This window comes from Salmo trutta, unplaced genomic scaffold (assembly GCF_901001165.1).
Source record: "Salmo trutta unplaced genomic scaffold, fSalTru1.1, whole genome shotgun sequence".
NCBI lineage: Eukaryota > Metazoa > Chordata > Actinopteri > Salmoniformes > Salmonidae > Salmo > Salmo trutta.
Genome location: NW_021822792.1, coordinates 103303 through 123822, shown reverse-complemented (window position 1 = coordinate 123822; position 20520 = coordinate 103303). Strand labels below are relative to the sequence as shown.

At 45.2% G+C, this 20520-nt stretch overlaps 1 protein-coding gene across 2 annotated transcripts in view; it reads right to left on the bottom strand.

Moving 5' to 3' along the window:
• Positions 1-358: 358 nt before the first annotated feature.
• LOC115184909 (vasorin-like) overlaps positions 359-20520 on the bottom strand; it is a 25701-nt gene continuing 5539 nt past the window's right edge. Inside the window, exons 1-2 of one of the 2 annotated variants that reach the window (XM_029745464.1) lie at positions 12998-13147; positions 359-3253 (exon numbers count right to left, since the gene is read on the bottom strand). In XM_029745464.1, the coding sequence (XP_029601324.1) occupies positions 1140-3253; positions 12998-13004 (2121 nt within the window). In that variant the 5' untranslated portion in view covers positions 13005-13147 and the 3' untranslated portion in view covers positions 359-1139. Of the gene's footprint in view, positions 3254-12997; positions 13148-20520 lie in introns of those variants that run through there. The other variant, XM_029745465.1, reaches the window with a different exon arrangement.

Below are 20520 nucleotides of genomic sequence, written 5' to 3'. Positions count from 1 at the left end.
CTTGTGAATTGCGGTTTACTGAAATAACTGTGTTCCTTCTTGGGGACATAAACAATGAATAAAGCCTTTAGAAATGAACAGTTTATTTTTCCCCCTTCTCCTCTCTGTGGTAATCATGTGTGTGTGGTTGATCTGAGGCAGGCTCGGGGGATGTTTGATGTTCGCTGCAGCACAGAAACAAATGTTAAGGTTTCAGCTAACTGAAACTGTTTATCAGTGCTTTTTGTGTGGGGAGCGGGGGTGTTGAGGGCCAGAGAATGGAGAGGGGATTTAGTAAGTCTGCCCAGACCTACAGCTGCTTAGACTGTCTGACATTCGTAGGGTAAAGCCTTTGATTGACTTCGCTGGTACAAACGAGTTTTAATCTTCAAAGATTTTAATCTGTCTGTTAAATCACAAGCAGTTAGGAGGGGATGGGTGGTAACAGTCACGTACTTACAGAAAAACAACAACAGCAAGAGTATAAAAACATTTACAAACACAACAGAAAAATGACAATTTCACTAAGCAATAGAGCCGAAACAAAGCATGGTAAATGTCAGCCACCTTGCTTTTCAATTACTGAAAACAGTTCTCTTCATTTGGTGACTCGGATGTCATTCACAGCAAGCACCACTGGGGTAGTGCTGAGGTGCTACGGAGCAAAATAATTGCTTCTACTCTTTTTACATAGTTCAGTTATCACAAGGGGTGCACAGCAATACACCCCCATTTCAGTGCAGAGCCCATTTTAGAGTAGACACAGCAGGGATTAGGTCACTATGACCCTGTTGTCTCTCTGCCTGGCCCAGCCTCGCTTGACCTTTGACCTGCTGTGGAGAGTGGGAGCACTCAGTAGCGAGCAGCGGGGCGCCAGTCCAGCAATGTGATTGTAGAAACAAAGCAGGAGGTGTGGAAATAAGAATAAAGGCACTTTAAAAGGCTCCCTTATTTTCAAATAATCCTTTCAAACATATTTTAATGTCTGCACAGTTAAGTATTGGTTCCATTTCTCAATTGCTGACACATGGCTGGCCGGTCCTCTCTCTTTCTCCTCCACTGTCACCAACAACTCTAGCTGGTGTCTAGTTCGTGAGGGAAGGAGTAGCTAGAGGTACCTAGTCTTACCCTCTGGGTCTGAGTAGCAACAGAGATGGGTGTCAGAAATAAGAGGGCTTATGAGAGAGAGCCATGTTGTTGTACGGCGTGCAATGATCCTGTATTAGCAGCACCTCGTACTCCAGGCCGCCATTTTGAACCACAGCCGGCTCCGGCTGCTTTTGGGGCATCGCACCCCCAATGTTGGAACCAGCCTTGACTCCCTCCAGCTCCAGCTGGGCTGGCTCACACTCCAGATCCAGGTGGCCCTTGGCCCGTTTCCTCCTTATGTAGCACACCACCCCCACAGCGGCTGCAACCAGGACTAGGAGCAGCAGGATGGCCAGAGCCGGCACCAGCATGGTGGTCAGCCTCTTGTCCTCCACCTGCCTCCCTGTGGCAGTGTGCTGCTGGGCCGCTGTGTGGGCCTCCGTGCAGACGCTGTCCCCACCACTGAGGTCGCCCAGCGGGCTGGCGCACACCATGTAGGTGGAGTTGGGCCGCAGCCCCCTCAGGGTGTACTCCGGGTAGGAAGCGGGCACGCTGAGCTGCATGGGACGCCGGTCGGGCCCCGACAGGTTGCGGTATGTCAGACGGATGCCACGGATGTAGGGCCTGACCTTGATGTAGCGGTGCAGGTCCAGCAGGATGGAGGAGCTGGTCACCAGGCGCGAGCTGATGTCGGGGGTGTCGGCGGTGACAGTTGCCGTGGAAATGTCATTGTTGTTGTCATTGTGGTCCTGATCTGGAGGGGGGTGGGAGTGGTGGCGGTTCTCGCAATAGGTGCCGTAGAAGCCACGAGGGCAGGTGCACTCCAGATGGCCTTGCCCGTCCAGCCGACAGGTGCCCCCATTCAAGCAGGTCTGGGAGGGGCAGAAGAAGTCCACCTCTGGGTCTTGGCTGCTGCTGCTGGGAGAGGCAGGGACGGGGAGCAGAGACTGGCTGTCTGTCCCAGTTGAGGTGTCCTCCTCGCTGGGCCCGGGTGCAGGGATGGCTGGGGAGGTGCTAGGCAGGGTAGTGACCGGAGGGGGCATGGTGGTGCTGGTTCTGACTGTGCTAGCGGTGACCGTAGTGGTGGTGGGGCAGCCAAACTCCCTGTGCTCCAGCCTCTCCAGCACCTTCCCAGCGTTGAGGGGAGGGAAGTGGCAGCGGGTCTCCTCCGTCCTGCCCAGAGTCACCCCCTGGTTCCTGAGCCACCCGGGAAACCAGGCCAGGGTGCACAGGCAGTTGAAAGGGTTCTCGGCCACCGTCAGCTTAGTCAGGTGAGGGAAAAGCTGTGCGAACCCGTCGGGCAAGCCCTGCAGACTCAGGTTGCTGATGTCCAGCTCCTGAAGTTCGCTCAGGTTTTTCAGGTCCTCCAGCTTCAGTGGGCCCATGGGGTTCCCGGACAGGCTCAGGTAGATCAGGCCCCGGGCCTCCCTCAGCGCCAGGGGGAAGGAGCCCAGCTCGTTGCCAGAGATGTCCAGTTCGTGGAGGTTCCCCAGGCTGGCCATCAGGTCCTCATTCAGGCTTTCGAGGCCCAGGCCGGCCAGCTTCAGAGACTCCAGATTGGGCATCTGGAGGTCGGCTGACCCCAGGGATGGGAGGGTGTTGAAGCGGAGGTCCAGCAGCAGCAGTCTGGGCATGGCTAGGGCGGGGAGCGAGGTGAGCTGGTTTCCCTGCAGCTTGAGCTCCAGCAGCTGCTCCAGGCTGTGGAAGGCGGCAGGGTGTATAGTCCGGATGTGGTTGCTGTAGAGGTACAGCCTCTCCAGTAGGGCCATGCCCGCAAAGCTCTCCTCTGACAGATGGGTGATCTGGTTTGCTGAGAGGTCCAAGTTCCTCAGGGAAGTCAGAGGCTCAAAAACCCGGTCGGGCAGTACCGTGACTTTGTTCTGACTCAGATCCAGCATCTCCAGGCTCTCCATCCCCACAAAGTCTTCCTCCGCCAGGGTCTCGATGCCGTTGGCGAAGAGGTAGAGGTTCTTGGTGGGTTCCGGGACGCCGTGGGGCATGGTGGCAGAGCGGCGCTGGAAACAGAAGATGGATTCTGGGGTGGAGCAGGTGCAGTCCTGGGGACAGTCGCTGGCCAGAGTCCTGCCGGGGAGCCGGAGCAAGAGGAGAAGGAGGAAGGGCGTCAGCGGAGGGAGGAAGAAGGCCTTCATGGTGCCACTGGAGTCACTCTCTCTCCTCTCGCAGCCTGAAAGGACAGATCAAGGACAAGGTCAGCTATAGAAAGAGATGCTTTAAACGCAGTGCCACTGAGTAATAGAATACACAGACAGAGACAAGTCTTATCTTTGTCATGTCTTGCTTGAAACTGTGAAGGACATGGGAAAGGAAGGCAAGGTGTTGAACATAGAGACAACCTAGAGATGTAGGACATGGAGACAGCCAAGAGGTGTAGGACATAGAGACAACCTAGAATTATAGGACATAAAGACAACCTAGAGATGTAGGACACAGAGACAGCCAAGAGGTGTAGGACATAGAGACAACCTAGAAATATAGGACATAAAGACAACCTAGAGATGTAGGACACAGAGACAGCCTAGAGGTGTAGGACATAGAGACAGCCTAAAGGTGTAGGACATAAAGACAACCTAGCGATGTAGGACATAGAGACAGCCTAGAGGTGTAGGACATAGAGACAACCTAGAAGTATAGGACATGGAGACAGCCTAGAGGTGTAGGACATAGAGACAGCCTAGAGGTGTGGGACATAGAGACAGCCTAGAGGTGTGGGACATAGAGACAACCTAGAAGTATAGGACATAGAGACAGCCTAGAGGTGTAGGACATAGAGACAACCTAGAAGTATAGGACATAGAGACAGCCTAGAGGTGTAGGACGTAGAGACAACCAATAAGTATAGGACATAGAGACAGCCTAGAGGTGTAGGACATAGAGACAACCTAGAAGTATAGGACATAGAGACAGCCTAGAGGTGTAGGACGTAGAGACAACCTAGAAGTATAGGACATAGAGACAGCCTAGAGGTGTGGGACATAGAGACAGCCTAGAGGTATAGGACATAGAGACAGCCTAGAGGTGTAGGACATAGAGACAGCCTAGAGGTGTAGGACATAGAGACAGCCTAGAGGTGTAGGACATAGAGACAGCCTAGAGGTGTAGGACATAGAGACAGCCTAGAGGTGTAGGACATAGAGACAACCTAGAGGTGTGGGACATAGAGACAACCTAGAAGTATAGGACATAGAGGTATAGAAGTGCTAAATTGAGATATACAGCAATTCTGTACTATAACTACCCTTCAGATCTGTAAAATGCGTCACAAATCTGTATAGATCTTTATGATGTATTAGTTTCTCTTTTTTCATGTGGTTAGCACAATATGTGGGGTTATTATCGTCGTCTAGACTGAGCACACATGAAGGATCAAAGACGTGGTCTCTTGACACAGGGCTCTTCAAACAATGGGCCGTAGTACAGCAGTGACCTCAGGGCTTTGAGTCATTTTCCACTGGACTCAGGGGAAAGAAATGTCCTGTGGTAGCAGGTTTGGTAGCTGCTTCATTAACATAAACCTTGCTATAGGTCCTGGTAGTACTTGGTGCTGTGGACTGGTAAACACATTTATCTGTCTGTCTGTCTGTCTGTCTGTCTGTCTGTCTGTCTGTCTGTCTGTCTGTCTGTCTGTCTGTCTGTCTGTCTGTCTGTCTGTCTGTCTGTCTGTCTGTCTGTCTGTCAAGGTCTGGACAGCCCACCCACTACCATTTACAGTTCTTCACACACTGTGGTTGAACAGGAAGCACATTTAACCATTTTCTCCATGTTTACGACAAACTCTTTAGCCTGTGAAACCACGTTACAGACACACGCACGAACACACACACAAATTGTTCAGATTACAATGTCTGAGGAAGGCCATGAAGCCTGTCAAGAACTCCAGTCACCCAAGCCACGGACTGTTACCATCTGGCATATGGTATCGGAGCATCGGGTCTCGGCCCAACAGGCTCCGAGACCGCTTCTACCACCAGGCCATCAGACTGTTGAACAACTGACCCTAGCTGTTTACCTGCTCAGACCTGCAATTTAGAGACTGTTTACACTGACTCTCCACACGTCCAACCCTTGCACACAACTACACACCAACATACACAACCACACACATGCACACACACAGTCAACACTGCTGTTGGATTTCATACTTCTATTCAACTGCGTAAAGACACTACCCACTTTACATTTGGAACACAGTTCTACTTGATCATTACACATTCATCATCTATACTGTATATCTTATTAGATCAGTTTTATTACTATGGATACTACCTTCCTCTATGACTTATTATTTTAGATTCAACTTTTTTATTATTATTGATATGGATATTGTACTGCATTGTTGAGGGAGCTAGCGTGTTAGCATTTCACTGCACCTTTTATACCTGCTGTTAACTGTTTTATACCTGTGTTTGCTGTTTTATACCTGCTGTTTTATACCTGCTGTTTGCTGTTTTATACCTGCTGTTAGCTGTTTTATACCTGCTGTTTGCTGTTTTATACCTGCTGTTTGCTGTTTTATACCTGCTGTTTGCTGTTTTATACCTGCTGTTTGCTGTTTTATACCTGCTGTTTTATACCTGCTGTTAACGGTTTTATACCTGCTGTTTTATACCTGCTGTTTTATACCTGCTGTTTGCTGTTTTATACTTGCTATTAGCTGTTTTATACCTGCTGTTTTATACCTGCTGTTAGCTGTTTTATACCTGCTGTTTTATACCTGCTGTTAGCTGTTTTATACCTGCTGTTAGCTGTTTTATACCTGCTGTTAGCTGTTTTATACCTGCTGTTAACGGTTTTATACCTGCTGTTTTATACCTGCTGTTAGCTGTTTTATACCTGCTGTTTGCTGTTTTATAACTGCTGTTTGCTGTTTTATACCTGCTGCTTGCTGTTTTATACCTGCTGTTTTATACCTGCTGTTAACTGTTTTATACCTGTTGTTTGCTGTTTTATACCTGCTGTTTGCTGTTTTATACCTGCTGTTTTATACCTGCTGTTTTATACCTGCTGTTTGCTGTTTTATACCTGCTGTTTGCTGTTTTATACCTGCTGTTTTATACCTGCTGTTTTATACCTGCTGTTTTATACCTGCTGTTTGCTGTTTTATACCTGCTGTTTTATACCTGCTGTTAGCTGTTTTATACCTGCTGTTAACTGCTGTTAACAGTTTTATACCTGCTGTTAACGGTTTTATACCTGCTGTAAGCTGTTTTATACCTGCTGTCAGCAGTTTTATACCTGCTCTTAGCTCTTTTATACCTGCTGTTAGTACAAACAGCTCCTTGTTTCCCTCTCATTTCTCCACTTTTACAACTGTACCAAGTCTCTGTCTGTGACTGTAATTATGTGATATACGATATAGTGCATGTGTGCACATGCATCTGTGTGTGATTTAGCTTGCGGTGCTCTAAACTTGTCCTTATCGATATCCTGGAGCTGCTTTCCTGACAAACGCTCAGTATAAATAACCTAAAATTACAATATTGTCATTACTCAAAACTTTGGCAAACGCTCCTTACTAAACACGTCTGAGAAATACAGTAGAAACTCAGAGATGCTGAGAGAGGTGCTTTTGTATCCAAAGGGAGGATAGTGTCAGATGGGCATGTGAAGTAATTTACACCCCGGATTCACTTGAGACCCAGCATATTCAGGCCCGAGACAGAACACCTGTAAGATCACATAACTTAGACTTGAGTTGAAAGAGAGCGAGGGAAGGGAGGAAAGAAAGAGGGGGGAATGGATGGCATATAAAGGGAAGACCAGTCACTCAAGTGAGTCATTGAAGACGTTTATCATCCTTCGTTCTGAGGATTAATCGCACGGGTTAGTGGCCTTGAGCGAGGAGAGAGTAAAATAAAGATTTTCAATCTTTCTTCCTTCCTTCTGTCCTCCCCTTCTCTCTCTCTCTCTCTCTCTCCCTACTTCTCTCTTTCTCTCCCTCCCTACCTTTCTCTCGCTCGCTCTCTGGGCTTATAAGGACAGTGTGGGGGGTTTAATATCCGCAGTTCATGTTGGGGTGAAATACGCCAAGCTTAGTTTTATTGTACACTGCAGGGAGACTGCGACGGTGGCCATTATTTTCTCTCCCTTTAAACATGAGCCACGCAGACACAATCATCTGATTTATATTCAACTATTCCTTTTCCACCTGCAGTGTTTTCACTTTCTCTTTAACTCTGCTTTTATTTGGAAAGCAGGTTTCAACATTTAGATTGTTTTTAATGATTTAAGTTGCCTGCTCGCTGTGTGAGTGGAAGTTGTAGACACCTTCAGGTTGAATTTGTTCACTTAAGGGAGTTTCTTAAGCGCCGTTTTAATGGTACTGGTTACTGTTTGGGGTACTACCTGGATTCTTCTTGTATAGTAGGGTTTGTCATGACAAATGTACCCATAATACTCCCAGAGAACACTCTGTTCTGAGTTGCTTGAGGGGTTGAAAGGTTACAACACTAAAAATGTCCTAGACAATGACTGAAACTTTCCCATATTCATTTTCCTTTCTATCTCTCTCTTCCTTTCTGCCTCGCTGTCTGTCTTTACTCACTTGTAGCACTGACCCACCCGTTCAGCCAATGCACAACTTTGCTGCAACCTTGTAGCAACATTGTGAGGCAGAGATCACACTCTTCCATCTGAAAACACAACCCTGAGCTACAGAGATAGTGCCACCATGGTTACGGTAACTTCCACCCTTACCCTTCCACCTTTTCCAAACATTGCCAGTCATTCTCAAGGTCCTCTCTCTCTCTGCTAACTCTTTTACCTGCAGAGAGACACATTATCACGTCCTGCATTAGGTCATACTGTAGCCGCCTGCCCACACAAGTCATTATCTTATAGCTGATCACGCTGTTCTAGTTAATTACTGATTGAATTTATTCAACTTAGTCTAGTTGCTTCTGCGTCACATTGAAGAATAATCTGGTTGTTTGGTTGTGTGCCATTGCCACGTTGTTGCCAGAGTCTGGAAATCTTTTATCCAAGTTTATCTGTCCGAAAAGTTGGCTCTGCTTCCTTGTCTCTCTAACGATGAATGAACCATCATCATCTTCACCTTTATCCCTCACTCTCTCTGTTCTCTCTCGTTCTAGCTCCTACTCTCAGCAGGCAACACAAGCTGTATGCGCCTGTGTGTAATAACACTGTTATAATCACTGAGCCCCACTGATGATGGAAATGACATATGATGAACTTTGCAGAAGGAAACAGAGCAGGTTTTTTGCATTCTTGCGGCTGGCGTTTCATTAATTCACTGGCAGCCATGCGATCTTTTCCTCCAAAAGCCGGTTTTAGTTGCGGCCGTATAAAACTACCAAAAATGCACAAGGCTTGTGCCAAGTAGATATTACGGTTGAAACGGAGCCACCGAGTACACTTGCACTGCATATCTGCAATCTGTTTTTCCCCTCTGGAGTTTCCCTGTTCTCGTTTACAGTTCTTTATTTCGCTTGTACATTTTCTTTACTGAAAAACACGGCCTCGAATGTCAAGAGTTGGAGAGGAGATGTAAGAGCTGGGAGGCAGGGGAAAGAGGAAGGAGGGGGGGACACACAAAGGCCATCAAAGTTAATTTCTAGCCCAGTATCATCCCTTCACATCACGCCACCACTGTGGTATGTATTTTCCTCCTCTTTCAGCATACCTCTCTTTTCTCATTCCACTCTTCCTGGAAATCATAACCCTTGATATGAAAATGTTTTTTTCCCCTGTAGTTCCTTGAAACCGGATGACGTTAAAGAAGAGAGGTGTAGTGGTAATATCTTGGATGCTTTCCCTGAGCTACACATTCCTATTGTTCCAAGTCATTACATGTTAAAGCCAAGGCTGGGCAGAGATGTATTGTTCTACAGCCAAATACCAATAAAGTAGCTTTAGTATTGTGCCATTGGGTCAGGTTAACAAAGTAGCCAGCAGCTAACTCACTAACAACTATCGACAGCCAACACCTGCTAACTCTGTGAGAAATACCTCTTAACTTCTGCCAACAGTGCAAAAAGTACTAACTTAGCTTTTCTTTTTGCCAACAATGCAAAAAGTACTGTGTTGGACCCAGTCAGCATTAGGTATAGGCCTAGTAATTGTTTCTGGAAAATCTTGTTCAGACAGTGAAGATAGCATCTGATGGAGGTACAGTCTGCCATTTGACCACAGTGTAATGGGTAGTAGGGGTGAGGGGTCGCAGTTATCCCATGGGTTTAAACACAACGCCTGGGGGAATACATTATAATGGACTGATAATGGAATTCAGTGGATTGTAATGGATTTCTGCTCATGTAACTAACTGGTGGTCCGTCTGAACTGCACTTCAACATTACATGTGTATAGAACTTCCCTCACAGGAAAATAAAGTTATTCTAAATTAAATAGAGTTTTCTACTAGCAGGTTCTTAACTGTGACTTCATTCGGCTTATGTGTGCCTTTGCTGAAGTTTCTAAAACGTGGCTTGAGTTTTTCCTTCGGTTCAGCCATAAAGTCAACAGAGAGACATGAACCCGGGCTCTTCTCATGATATACAGCCTATAATAAAAAGCAGGACGGCTGGTACTATTACAGGGTTGGGAAATGAAGAAGAGGTAGATGGAAAGACAGGGAAGAGTGTGGCTGGATGGATATGCTGTGCTGTGTGGCTGGATGGATATGCTGTGCTGTGTGGCTGGATGGATCTGCTGTGCTGTGTGGCTGGATGGATATGCTGTGCTGTGTGGCTGGATGGATATGCTGTGCTGTGTGGCTGGATGGATATGCTGTGCTGTGTGGCTGGATGGATATGCTGTGCTGGGTGGCTTTATGGATCTGCTGTGCTGTGTGGCTTCATGGATCTGCTGTGCTGTGTGGCTGGATGGATCTGCTGTGCTGTGTGGCTTTATGGATCTGCTGTGTGGCTGGATGGATCTGCTGAAAGAATAACAGGGAATGAAGGCTGGGGAAAGGGAAACTCTAGCAACAGTTGGAGGATGGTAAAACAGACATTTTGCAAGTTTGCCTGGTGCAATGGAACCAATGGAATAGTCCCTAAAGTGCAATCTCCGATCATCTGGCAGACTCAATCGAACACCCAAAGTATTTAAAAGGAAAAAAATACTATTTTTAGACACATACAGCAGTATGCATTTGTGTGGTATGTGTCTGAAGCGGTACAGAACAAACATCAGCCAATCACACCTTTCCCTGAACAGAGGGAGCCAATCAGGCGCTGGAGGATACAGGCAAGAGACAAGGGACGAGTATAGGGGAGCAGGGCCAGAATACACAAGATCAAGGGAGCCATGCAGTATAGATGGAGGTATGAGTGTCGGGAGAGGAGGAGAGAGAGGGGAGGCCGACATGAAAGAAAGCGAGAGAGACGTAAGGAGGGGAGCTATGTAGATGAAGTTTGGAATATTTTCCTAAGAAACCCAATGTTGTGATTCTTGCTCTCTGGGGTCTATGTTTATTTTACTGTGCCTCATTCTGACCAGGGTCCAGAGAATCTGATAGCCCAGAGGGAGCCATGAGGCCGGGGCAGGCAGAGAGGGAGCCATGAGGCCGGGGCAGGCAGAGAGGGAGCCATGAGGCCGGGGCAGACAGATAGGGAGCCATGAGGCCGGGGCAGGCAGAGAGGGAGCCATGAGGCCGGGGCAGGCAGAGAGGGAGCCATGAGGCCGGGGCAGGCAGAGAGGAAATAGACAGACAGATGGGGTGTATTCAGTGAGGTTTTGTTTCTGACTTAGAATATGTGGACAACTACAAATACCTAGGTGTCTGGCTAGACAGTAAACTCTCCTTCCAGACTCACATTAAGCATCTCCAATCCAAAATTAAATCTAGAATCGGCTTCCTATTTCACAACAAAGCATCCTTCACTCATGCTGCCAAACATACCCTCATAAAACTGACCATCCTACCGATCCTTGACTTCGACGATGTCATTTACAAAATACCCTCCAACACTCTACTCAGATAATTGGATGCAGTCTATCACAGTGCCATCCATTTTGTCACCAAAGCCCCATATACTACCCACCACTGTGACCTGTATGCTCTTGTTGGCTGGCCCTCGCTTCATACTCATCGCCAAACCCACTGGCTCCAGGTCATCTATAAGTCTTTGCTAGGTAAAGCCCCGCCTTATCTCAGCTCACTGGTCACCATAGCAGCACCCACCCGTAGCACGCGCCCCAGCAGGTATATCTCACTGGTGAACCCCAAAGTCAATTCCTGCTTTGGTCGTCTTTCCTTCCAGTTCTCTGCTGCCAATGACTGGAACGAACTGCAAAAATCTCTGAAACTGGAGACTCATATCTCCCTCACGAACTTTAAGCACCAGCTGTCAGAGCAGCTCACAGATCAATGCACCGGTACATAGCCCATCTGTAAACAGCCCATCTATCTACCTACCTCATCCCCATACTGTATTTATTTATTTATCTTGCTCCTTTGCACCCCAGTATCTCCACTTGCACGTTCATCTTCTGCACATCTACCATTCCAGTGTTTAATTGCTATATTGTAATTATTTTGCCACTATGGCCTATTTATTGTGTAACTGTGTTGTTGTTTGTGTCACACTGCTTTGCTTTATCTTGGCCAGGTCACAGTTGTAAATGAGAACTTGTTCTCAACTTGCCTACCTGGTTAAATAAAGGTGAAATAAAAGGTGAAACGTTCAGAACGTTGCAGATAGAAATGTATAGAATACAGACTCCACCACCTGACACACAGTCATGTCTGTTCCACACCTGAGTTCAAATACTAGAGAAAAGTCCTTAAAGTGAAAACCACGCCCACCTGGCACTCCAAAGCAAACGCTCAAAGTATTTTGAAGATTTCGGACAGTGGTTGAACCCAGGTCTGCTATCATCCCGGGAGGAATGCAGCCGTTGAGCATCAGCTTCTCTCCTCCTAGGGCTTGTCATTTCCTCTCTGCTGTCTCCACCGCTCTTTGCCTCCTCTCTGTTTAAACTTGAAACATTCCTGTGCAGCAGCTGAGTTTGAAAGGGAGCTTCCTCCGAGTCTCATCTGTCTACAAACACACACTCGGCTCTTGCAACGTTAGATTAAGAGGACGTTTCCCCTTTAGGAAAGCTATACATTTCCCAAGAAAAACGGGGAAAATTTCAACTGACTAGGGACTTGACTGACTGTATGTGTGGATGGAGTAAGCACCGAATGACACAGAACACTATAAAAAGCAGATGAATGTGCGGCGCTGCCGGTGCTTCAGGCCAGGAGCTAGCCTAGCTAGGCTGTGGTAGAGGAGAGTATGCATGGCAACATCTCTGCGTAACACTGTGCAAGAAAAACATGTGGCTGAGCGCTGAAAATGTAAATAAACAGAAGAGGAGCGGAGAAATGAAAGAAGGGCTTTCTCTCTCTCCCTGCTCTCTCGCTCTCTGTCCCTCTTTTTCTTCTCAAGACAGAGGAAAAAGCAAGAAAACAGGGGGAACCAAAAGGAGAGCGGGATAGAGAAGAAAGGTCCAACAAGCAGGGAGAAACAGAAAGAAGGGTCGGTCCTGTCACTAGTCAGTCAAGTGGAGGGCTGAGATGGGTTTAAAGGTCTAGCCTGCATGAGAGAGAGTCGTGAAGCCTCAGCAATTATAGCTTCACAGGGCCTCCCAGGCCCAGGGCCCAATGTCAAGAGCCCTTATCTCCAGCGAAAGGACAGGAGCCAGGGCCATGTGGAGAAGCTGTTACTTCTAAGATCTTAACACTGTCTCATCTTTCCCTCATTCCCCTGGCTGCGGTTCTCTAATGGTACGGCCCTCACGCTGTCCTAGCAGGGGGCAGTCCTGGTCAAAACCATCAATCTCAGACAACGGGGGTCAATGAGAGAAAGAGAGGGAGATGGAGGGAGAGAAAGAGCAGGAGAGAGAGAGGAAGATTAAACATCAGAGCCTAGTGAGAAAGGCAGGATGTGGAGGCAAAGCAGACCTGACATTCGTTAAGCGCCCGTTTGAAGGAATAAAATCTCCTGCCATCCATCAGGCTGGTAGTGAGAGCTGGGATAGCATGTTGGGATGTGGCCTGAGCAGGCCCTTTTCTTGTGGTGGGCCTGAAATATACCAGAGAGAGAGTTGTGTGCAGCAGCTTGCAAAGTTCGTTTCACGGTATTGCCGCCGTAACCCCCCCTTCACACCACTACAAAGATACTGTGGCTGCCAGAGGTTCATTGTCCCTGACAGATGTCGTAAAATCATTACCCCTCCTTCCTTTTCTTCTCTCTATTCTCTATATTGCCAGATTCATCTTTGACTGAACACTCTCTAAGGCTTGTTCCAGTAAAGTCAGAACGGACAGAAAGTTATGTGTCAGACTGAAGATTCTTCGCCAACTGTGCTTTTTCCGATGTCAAGATCCATCTCTTCTTACTACTAGGTTGCATAGCACCTTGGGAGAGAAAAGCAGTTTATAATTTACATTTGTTATTATCATTCACTGGATAACAAGCTGCAAGTGTACTTGGCATGGTCACCGAAAGCCTTGATCGTATTGCAGAAGAGGGAAAACAAGTTCTTCAATTTCTTTCTCTTCCTCCCCCGTCTCTTTCATATTAGTCTCTACCTCCTTCTCTCCATCAACACTTCCCTGCTCCCTCCCTCCCTGCTCCCTCCTTCCCTCCCTCCCTGCTCCCTCCTTCCCTCCCTCCCTCCTCAACCCTTATAGATTCAACGGCAAGTTAAACAAGTGTGGCCAACGGTGCACAACATCATAAATACTTCAGCACATTTCTTACACAAGTACAAAATACTCTGCATCGCATTACACACGTTGCACAACACTGGGGTTAGCATAGCTGACATTATTATACTGCATACTTCACTAACCTAGCTACATGTTGTCATTGACTGTATACTTCACTAACCTAGCTACATGTTTTCATTGACTGTATACTTCACTAACCTAGCTACATGTTTTCAGTAACTGTATACTTCACTAACCTAGCTACATGTTTTCATTAACTGCATACTTCACTAACCTAGCTACATGTTTTCATTGACTGTATACTTCACTAACCTAGCTACATGTTTTCATTAACTGCATACTTCACTAACCTAGCTACATGTTTTCAGTAACTGTATACTTCACTAACCTAGCTCCATGTTTTCAGTAACTGTATACTTCACTAACCTAGCTACATGTTATCATTGACTGTATACTTCACTAACCTAGCTACATGTTATCATTGACTGTATACTTCACTAACCTAGCTACATGTTATCATTGACTGTATACTTCACTAACCTAGCTACATGTTTTCATTAACTGCATACTTCACTAACCTAGCTACATGTTTTCATTGACTGTATACTTCACTAACCTAGCTACATGTTTTCATTAACTGCATACTTCACTAACCTAGCTACATGTTTTCAGTAACTGTATACTTCACTAACCTAGCTCCATGTTTTCAGTAACTGTATACTTCACTAACCTAGCTACATGTTATCATTGACTGTATACTTCACTAACCTAGCTACATGTTTTCAGTAACTGTATACTTCACTAACCTAGCTACATGTTATCATTGACTGTATACTTCACTAACCTAGCTCCATGTTTTCAGTAACTGTATACTTCACTAACCTAGCTACATGTTATCATTGACTGTATACTTCACTAACCTAGCTACATGTTTTCAGTAACTGTATACTTCACTAACCTAGCTACATGTTTTCAGTAACTGTATACTTCACTAACCTAGCTACATGTTTTCAGTAACTGTATACTTCACTAACCTAGCTACATGTTTTCAGTAACTGTATACTTCACTAACCTAGCTACATGTTTTCAGTAACTGTATACTTCACTAACCTAGCTACATGTTATCATTGACTGTATACTTCACTAACCTAGCTACATGTTTTCATTGACTGTATACTTCACTAACCTAGCTCCATGTTTTCATTGACTGTATACTTCACTAACCTAGCTCCATGTTTTCAGTAACTGTATACTTCACTAACCTAGCTACATGTTATCATTGACTGTATACTTCACTAACTTAGCTACATGTTTTCAGTAACTGTATACTTCACTAACCTAGCTCCATGTTTTCATTGACTGTATACTTCACTAACCTAGCTCCATGTTTTCAGTAACTGTATACTTCACTAACCTAGCTACATGTTATCATTGACTGTATACTTCACTAACCTAGCTACATGTTATCATTGACTGTATACTTCACTAACCTAGCTCCATGTTTTCAGTAACTGTATACTTCACTAACCTAGCTACATGTTATCATTGACTGTATACTTCACTAACCTAGCTACATGTTTTCATTGACTGTATACTTCACTAACCTAGCTCCATGTTTTCAGTAACTGTATACTTCACTAACCTAGCTCCATGTTTTCAGTAACTGTATACTTCACTAACCTAGCTACATGTTATCATTGACTGTATACTTCACTAACCTAGCTACATGTTTTCATTGACTGTATACTTCACTAACCTAGCTACATGTTTTCAGTAACTGTATACTTCACTAACCTAGCTCCATGTTTTCAGTAACTGTATACTTCACTAACCTAGCTACATGTTTTCATTGACTGTATACTTCACTAACCTAGCTACATGTTTTCAGTAACTGTATACTTCACTAACCTAGCTCCATGTTTTCAGTAACTGTATACTTCACTAACCTAGCTACATGTTATCATTGACTGTATACTTCACTAACCTAGCTACATGTTATCATTGACTGTATACTTCACTAACCTAGCTACATGTTTTCAGTGACTGTATACTTCACTAACCTAGCTCCATGTTTTCAGTAACTGTATACTTCACTAACCTAGCTACATGTTATCATTGACTGTATACTTCACTAACCTAGCTACATGTTTTCATTGACTGTATACTTCACTAACCTAGCTCCATGTTTTCAGTAACTGTATACTTCACTAACCTAGCTCCATGTTTTCAGTAACTGTATACTTCACTAACCTAGCTACATGTTATCATTGACTGTATACTTCACTAACCTAGCTACATGTTATCATTGACTGTATACTTCACTAACCTAGCTCCATGTTTTCAGTAACTGTATACTTCACTAACCTAGCTACATGTTATCATTGACTGTATACTTCACTAACCTAGCTACATGTTATCATTGACTGTATACTTCACTAACCTAGCTACATGTTTTCATTGACTGTATACTTCACTAACCTAGCTACATGTTTTCAGTGACTGTATACTTCACTAACCTAGCTCCATGTTTTCAGTAACTGTATACTTCACTAACCTAGCTACATGTTATCATTGACTGTATACTTCACTAACCTAGCTACATGTTTTCATTGACTGTATACTTCACTAACCTAGCTACATGTTTTCATTGACTGTATACTTCACTAACCTAGCTACATGTTTTCAGTGACTGTATACTTCACTAACCTAGCTCCATGTTTTCAGTAACTGTATACTTCACTAACCTAGCTACATGTTATCATTGACTGTATACTTCACTAACCTAGCTACATGTTTTCATTGACTGTATACTTCACTAACCTAGCTACATGTTTTCAGTAACTGTATACTTCACTAACCTAGCTCCATGTTTTCAGTAACTGTATACTTCACTAACCTAGCTACATGTTATCATTGACTGTATACTTCACTAACCTAGCTACATGTTTTCATTGACTGTATACTTCACTAACCTAGCTCCATGTTTTCAGTAACTGTATACTTCACTAACCTAGCTCCATGTTTTCAGTAACTGTATACTTCACTAACCTAGCTACATGTTATCATTGACTGTATACTTCACTAACCTAGCTACATGTTTTCATTGACTGTATACTTCACTAACCTAGCTACATGTTATCATTGACTGTATACTTCACTAACCTAGCTCCATGTTTTCAGTAACTGTATACTTCACTAACCTAGCTACATGTTATCATTGACTGTATACTTCACTAACCTAGCTACATGTTATCATTGACTGTATACTTCACTAACCTAGCTACATGTTTTCATTGACTGTATACTTCACTACCCTAGCTACATGTTTTCATTGACTGTATACTTCACTAACCTAGCTACATGTTTTCATTGACTGTATACTTCACTACCCTAGCTACATGTTTTCATTGACTGTATACTTCACTAACCTAGCTACATGTTTTCATTGACTGTATACTTCACTAACCTAGCTACATGTTATCATTGACTGTATACTTCACTAACCTAGCTACATGTTTTCATTGACTGTATACTTCACTAACCTAGCTACATGTTATCATTGACTGTATACTTCACTAACCTAGCTACATGTTTTCATTGACTGTATACTTCACTAACCTAGCTACATGTTATCATTGACTGCATACTTCACTAACCTAGTTACATGTTGTCATTGACTGTATACTTCACTAACCTAGTTACATGTTGTCATTGACTGTATACTTCACTAACCTAGCTACATGTTATCAGTAACTGTATACTTCACTAACCTAGCTACATGTTGTCATTGACTGTATACTTCACTAACCTAGCTACATGTTATCAGTAACTGTATACTTCACTAACCTAGCTACATGTTATCAGTAACTGTATACTTCACTAACCTAGCTACATGTTTTCATTGACTGTGCACCACACTTAAAGGTGGAGTTTCAGTTTACCAAACTATCCGGGGACATCAACAATAAGTGTCTTCGTGGATTGACCCGTCAGAGTTAATTAACTCCCCCAGAACTCTGCTCTCGTTTCTTCTGTTCTACTTTACTCCCTCCATTTTCTCTCAATAATCCCCTTTCCTCCTTTTACCCATTTATCATTTGCTGCTCTCCGTCCTGTCTAGGGGGGCCCTGGTTTATGGGATGGCGCTGTCATGTTGAGGGACGACCCTGACTCGGTGCATTGTGGGTAACAGGGTCCAGCTGTGGTCAGGGGGAGGGGGGCACTGACAGTGGAGTTCGGATGGGTGGTGCGTGGGGGTGCTCCTGTTTCATCTCACAGGACAGCAGCTAGGGGGATGGGGGTAAGAGGAGGGGGTCACAGGGGGCAGATAGACCTCAACACCAGTGTTCCATGGCTGCTGAGGTGATCTTTTCTCATTGTTATGTATACACATCCCTAGTGCTGTACACTGCAGTAAATCCATAGAAACTGCTTGAGCCCAATGCTAGTGGGATGCTGCACTGCTGCAGTGAATCTAACAGGGGTAACAGTGTTATACCCTGGAGGACTGATCTCTGGCTCTGTAGTAGTGGAGATCAGACTGTAATTAATGCTTTAGACTACTAGCATTGTTCCATTAGAAGACAAGGTCCCAGCATAAAATGACTCTAGTAGCTAGGCACTCAGCATACTATCTCTCTCCCTAGTAACTCAGCATTCTATCTCTCTCCCTAGTAACTCAGCATACTATCTCTCTCCCTAGTAACTCAGCATACCATCTCTCTCCCTAGTAACTCAGCATACCATCTCTCTGCCTAGTAACTCAGCATACCATCTCTCTGCCTAGTAACTCAGCATACCATCTCTCTGCCTAGTAACTCAGCATACCATCTCTCTGCCTAGTAACTCAGCATACCATCTCTCTGCCTAGTAACTCAGCATACCATCTCTCTGCCTAGTAACTCAGCATACCATCTCTCTGCCTAGTAACTCAGCATACCATCTCTCTGCCTAGTAACACACACACACACACACGCAGAGACAGAAACACACACACACACACACATGCAGAGACAGAAACACACACACACACATGCAGAGACAGAAACACACACACACACACACACACACACACACACACACACACACACATGCAGAAACACACACACACCTGAGCCTCCTGCCCACCTACCGGCCCCACCGCCACAACAGGTGCACTTTCTGCACTCCTCCAGGGCATTTCCAAACCCAAAACCTCCAAAGTGTGTCTACACAACTCATGCGACCCAGGCTAAGTCCTCCGTGCTCCAGAGCTGCCTTGGCTGCTACATTCCCAGGGAGCGAGGCCGGGAGAAGAGAGGCAGACGATGGCCAGGCCAGACAATAGTCTGTGTTAACAGATGTCTATACCTCCTCTGAGCTTTAAGGTCTGAGGTTCAGTTTAAACCCTAAAGGAAATGTTGTCTATTTCCTCTCCTATCTTTCTCTAAACATACTGCAGAGGAAGGGATTCTAGATGCCCGACAAGATCCCTTTGGATGAGATTCACACACACACTAACTCTCTGTCTTGCTCTTTGTAGATCGTATAGGTATTGACACATAGCTGCCGTCGCCTCCCTCAGTCAGCACTGATGAGGTGACCCAGCCCTGTGACCCTTGAACTTTCTGACTAATAATGTCCGTGAGGTCACAACCCACTCACATGGACACAAAGCAGCCCTCTGTTACACACCTACCATCCCTGTGGTCAATTGGCTGATTATCCAATCACAGCTCTTTATACAGACACGTGGTGAGAGACTAGCCCATTAGGCGTCTGATCTTTACCATACAAAAATATCTCATTCATACAAAGCGTGCAGAGACCAGAACAATGGATAGGTCTGTATCCTCCTTTTCTTTGTGATGGGTTTTGAACTAACGTTTGATCCCATACCCTAACACCTGTCTCTGTCTAGTGAAAAAAAAACTGGTTTCCTGATCTGATTCTGGATCAGATTTAAACTGTGACTTTTCTTCAGATAGAGACTGTCTCTGGTCATGGAGTCCCCTGTAGCTCAGTTGGTAGAGCATGGTGCTTGCCACGCCAGGATTGCCACGCCAGGAAGGGGGGACCAGTATGAGATCAAATGTATGCACTCACTACTATAAGTGGCTCAGGATAAGAGTGTCTGCTAAATGACTCAAATGTACAACACTGTCCTGCTCCAGTCGTACACTGTATGTCAGTCAGGGACACAGAATTACTAGATAATGAACACAATTAGATTAGAATGCTAACACGCAGGTCTGAGGTCAGTTAGGGACAGCTACTATAGAGTACAACACTAGCCTCTCTGTGCTCAAGTTACAACTGATACACTTGCTTTTCTGACTCTGGATCTGATTTAGATTGTGACTATTCTTGAGAGACTGGCTCTGGTCCTAGAAGGCTGGTTTGCCCCTGTTCCCAGGTCAGTCAGTTTAAACAGCTACTAGCCCCCTGGCCTCTTTACTAAGTTTACAACTGACCCATACACGCTGACCCCAAGCCTTGGAGACCACTCTGCTTGACCCGAGCACCATCTGTCACACGTCAATGTGGCGTAAAAAGGCAAACTGACGTAGACGCCTCTCTGTGTGAGAACTCTTTCTCTCCCCCTTTCTCTCTCTCTCTCTCTCTCTCCTCTCGTCTCCTCGATCTCCTCCTCTCTCTCTCTCCTCTCCTCTCCCCTCTCTCTCTCTCACTCCTCTCTCCTCTCTCTATCTCTCTCCTCTCTCTCTCTCTCTCTCTCTCCCTCTCTCTCTCTATCTCTCTCCTCTCTCTTCTCT